Source organism: Carica papaya, chromosome 4 (assembly GCF_054855325.1).
Source record: "Carica papaya isolate Zhongbai chromosome 4, ASM5485532v1, whole genome shotgun sequence".
In the NCBI taxonomy this organism is placed as follows: Eukaryota; Viridiplantae; Streptophyta; class Magnoliopsida; order Brassicales; family Caricaceae; genus Carica; species Carica papaya.
The window spans coordinates 26,453,480-26,457,964 of record NC_142312.1 but is presented as its reverse complement, the minus strand read 5'-3'; the positions used below and the strand labels follow the sequence as shown (position 1 = coordinate 26,457,964).

The following is a 4,485-nucleotide window of genomic DNA, read 5'->3' as shown; positions in this document are numbered from 1 at the left end:
GAAATTCGGTAGCTTTCTCATCTAAGATAAGAGGATCACGTCGTTTTTTTACGAATAACTTAATATACTATTTGTTTTTAATATTTATGAACCAATTTTATTATAAAAAATTAAAGACGTAAATATTTATTTTTATATTTAAATTTTTTTCAAAAATATAAATTTTGTTTTTATCAAAAATTGGATCTATAGAGTTTGTAGGTAGAAATTGTTTTATATATATATATATATATAAATTTTCTCATATAACTATAAAAATAATTCATTCCCTTATCCTTGTATGTACCACCATTATCATATCCAAACATGTTTGACCCTACCATTATCCAGAGTAGGTGCATGTCACAAATTCATCACATGCTTTTTATTTTTTATTATTTTATTATTTGGAATAACTTTAATAATTTTCTAACATTATTTCACCCATTCTATAATCATACTTTAATAATTTCATTATTTTATTTTTTGATATAATCCAAAAGTTAAAAGAGTGTTTTAAATATTAATATAAATATTCATATACTTTTAACTTTATATATATATATATACATATATAAATCCACCGAGCACAATCATACACCTACCAATCAAATGTTTCTTCTTCATTCGTTAGATTCTCTGTTTCTTTTTTCTCTTACTTACATATTGTTTATAAAACTTCCTAGGATATATGCTGTTAGTGATTATATTTTATATTATGATATATATGTTTAAGTGATAAAAAATTATATGTATGTATATATTCCATAAAGGGAATATGATCGATTAAGGTTTGTATAATAGCTCTTGTTCATGTATAACAGCTCACATTCGTGAATGACAGCTCTTGTTCATGGCCGCCGGTTCACCATTAACAAAAGGAGTCTTTCTTGGGGGCTATATATAGATATTTATACATCTAAACATACATAATATATATATATATATATATACACATATAACAAGTGGGCTAGTTGGTTCCCAGTGCTTTAACAGCTTTTCCTACCATTATGTAAAGCTTCGGCAAATGCTCTGCCTTTGTGATTCTTGTTTATAGATATTCATTATAGAACATTGTGAATTTTTTTTTAGTTCTATTTTTTGGTATCTTATCATTAAGATATTAATATGCATATGTTTGTTTCATTAATAAAATATATAAATAATATCATATTTTAAGTTTGGAATCTCTTCATTTGAAATTTGTGAAAATTTTGTAACAATAATTTTATTTTAAAGATTAAATTTTAAATCTATGTATAAAATCTGAATAAAAATATAACAAAAATTTAAATAAAAATAATAACCAATTTTTTTTAATCTAATTTAAAATAGAATTTTTTTTATTTAATTTATGATTCTTTACTTAATAGATAAGAATATAAAATCTACGATTATTTAATTAAAGAAAATAGAAACTTTGATTAAATTGTGCTCAAAATATGTAAATTATGGTTGTTTTCTAGAAGATTTGAGAATTGTACAAGAATAAAATATATTTTAATAAAACACAATGTTAAAAAGACTTTAGTAAAAGCTTTGGAATATAGTAATAATATTATTACATTCTCATTCATATACATCTATATGTGTATATATATATACATATATATATATATATATATATACTGGGGCATATTAGCATGAGATAAAACAAAAGAAGAGGAGAAAAGTCTTCAAAGGCCCAATAAACATCTTTCATTGTCAACGACAAACAACAAACAACAAAGATTACACAAAGACAAACAACATTTCCCGTGGGGAATTGAAACTTACAATGCTTTTATTTGCTTATTACTATTAATCCCACATTTAAAGATAAATTTTAAAAAAGCTTAGACCCAAAAAAATATTAAAAAAAAAAACAAATACAGAGTATAGTTTATACCAATAAATTCCCATCTTTTTCTATATATATATATATATATATATATATTAAATTCTTCTACTTATTTGGTACCTTAATGTAACCCAAATGAGTAGAGTTAGAGACCTTATCAAGGGTAAGCAAATCATAAGCAATCCAACACTTCGAACTCTGTCCATGGTAAAAATACCCCAAACACTTGCAATCTTTACTGCATTTCTTTCCACACTCATCCTCTTTCAATCTTTGTCCATCATTATACTTGCTCATAAAATGATCAACCCCTTCAATTTTATAGTAATGAAAATCATTAACCTTGCAAGAATTTACCTTCTTAGCTTCACAATTCTTGCTCCAACCCAAAAACCCACTTGGAGATGGACAAGCAACACATTGATTCTCTTCACAAATCCCAAATTTACCACACCTCTCTGGTAATTGACACTCTGTTTCCCACAATGAATCTTTAGAAAATAGAGTAAAAGTCTCCTCCCATGCTCCCCAATCCACATTATCATCAAAAGTGAAGATTCTAAGGTTTCCATCAATCCCAAGCCTCAAAAATGATAATGTGGTATTGTATTTAGGCCTACTTAATATGACATTTCCACTAGTATCAGATTTCGCTACACGAAAATTTAGAGTCAAAGTGTAAGCATGGTTTGCATCAAACTCAGGAGAAGAATCAAAAGTCACATTATCTAAATACCCTTTTTTGAAACTAAACCATTGGGCCAATGAGGAGTAGAGAAGTGGGTTAGGAGAGTTTGGACTCTTGAAGTACATTGCCAATCTTTTGGGCTCCATCACCAAACTATATGGCCCATCTATATTGCTCGTCTTAGAAGCTCGACTCATAAGCTTAATGGAACCTCCAACGCGAAAAGATTGACCAACCAAGAGGGTATCAGTTGGGTAATCAAAACTTTGCCAAATGAATTTGCCCTTTGCATCATAAAGCACAATGTTGCCATTTGAGAGGATTTTGTAACCAACAACACCTTTGTTGGCAGTGTTTGTTTGCCAAGCAATTTTGCCATTTGCATGAGCAAGGACAAGATTACCATTAGGACCAAAGGTGAGGGTAGCATTTTCACCAACAGGGTTGCCCCTGTTGGCTTCCCACACCCAGCGCCTGAGTGACTCGGACCGCCGAGTGCCCAAACGAAGGGCTAGTGTGAATGCATTAGGTGTAGTGTTATAGAAACATAACTGAAATGGTTGATTGGAGCGTGGTAAAGCACGATAGTCTGCACCATATTCGTGTATGTACGGACCAAATTCTCCTTGGTTGACATACTTGAATGTTTCTGAAGGTGGGACTATGGATTCAACAATTGAAAAGAGGAGAGAAATAATGAAGAGAGAAAATAAGGACATGGCTATAGAAGAAGAAGAAGAAGGCATGTGAGTCAAGTGTTTTTGTGCTTTGATCTACCAATTATACATCTATATTTATACTATGTAAAAAATTATTGATGAAATTAATTTAGAATATTTTGCCTCATGTTTTTCAGAAAACAATCATATCATCTTTGATTTCGTTTTTCTAATAATTACAAAGCAACAACGTTAAACAGGGGTGACAATGAATCTAGCCAAGTCAAATTCTACTCGTTTGATCATTTTTATTTTTTTTTTTGTAAATACATTTGCTATAGACTTAACTTGTAATGTTTTTGAAAACTACTTTGTATATTTATTAGTAGATAAATGAATATATATATATATATATATACGATTATAGGGTGATCATTTTATTTTTCTTGTGAAGAAAAAAACATAGTTCGAGTGATCAATTACGGGTTGCTGCAAAACAATGTCACCAGAAAGTCAAGTGGGCCCCATGAAGATTTGACTTTCCAATTGGATGTAAATCTTCAACTTCCGGGTGATGATTAACGTTCAACGCTTGTAATCTTATATTGATTAAGTATAAGAACTTAATCATTATTTATTAGAAATACTAAGTGTTTTGTGTTAGAATTTAATATAAAATAAATTATTAAATTAATTTTTAAAAATTGACATTTATTACAATTTAATCACACTTTTTGTTATAATTTGATTCGTAAAGTTTTTTTATTTACTTCAAATATCAGTTGCTTTTCAATTTTTAAAGAAAAAAAGTTAAAATTATTGGGAGATTTCAACTAATTAAGTAAATTGATAAATTTGCTAAAACTATTTTTTGGAGTTATTCTTTTAAAATATTTAAATATGACATAATTATTTTAGTTTTTTTATTAAAAATAAAAATAAATTTAGTGTTTAGAACAAATAAAAAAATATTAAAAATAAATTATATTAAGTGTCTAACCTTAAAGACTAATTTAATATACTGTCAAGAGTTACTATTATCCCATAATTTCATCCCCATTGAAATTGTTTGTATTTCCAAGGGTGTTTAAGTAATATAATTCTATAAGTATAAGAATTTGTAACATCTAACATAGTATTATTTTTAATTATGAGTTTAATGAATAAGTTTTCAATAAAAAAAATATATATATATATATAAATATACAAAATCTATGTACTAATTAATTTACAGCTAGTTCTCAATCATGTGGTCAACTTTATACATTTATTTTGACTTTTTTGGCTGCAAGATTGCATCTAATTAATTGCTCACACCT

At 27.5% G+C, this 4,485-nt stretch overlaps 1 protein-coding gene across 1 annotated transcript; it reads right to left on the bottom strand.

The window, feature by feature from the left end:
* Positions 1-1,636: 1,636 nt before the first annotated feature.
* LOC110810921 (epidermis-specific secreted glycoprotein EP1-like) lies at positions 1,637-3,288 on the bottom strand. Its single transcript, XM_022037238.2, has one exon. It carries the CDS (start codon positions 3,251-3,253, stop codon positions 1,925-1,927), a length of 1,329 nt encoding a protein of 442 aa, XP_021892930.2. The 5' UTR covers positions 3,254-3,288; the 3' UTR covers positions 1,637-1,924.
* Between the last annotated feature and the right edge of the window lie 1,197 nt (positions 3,289-4,485).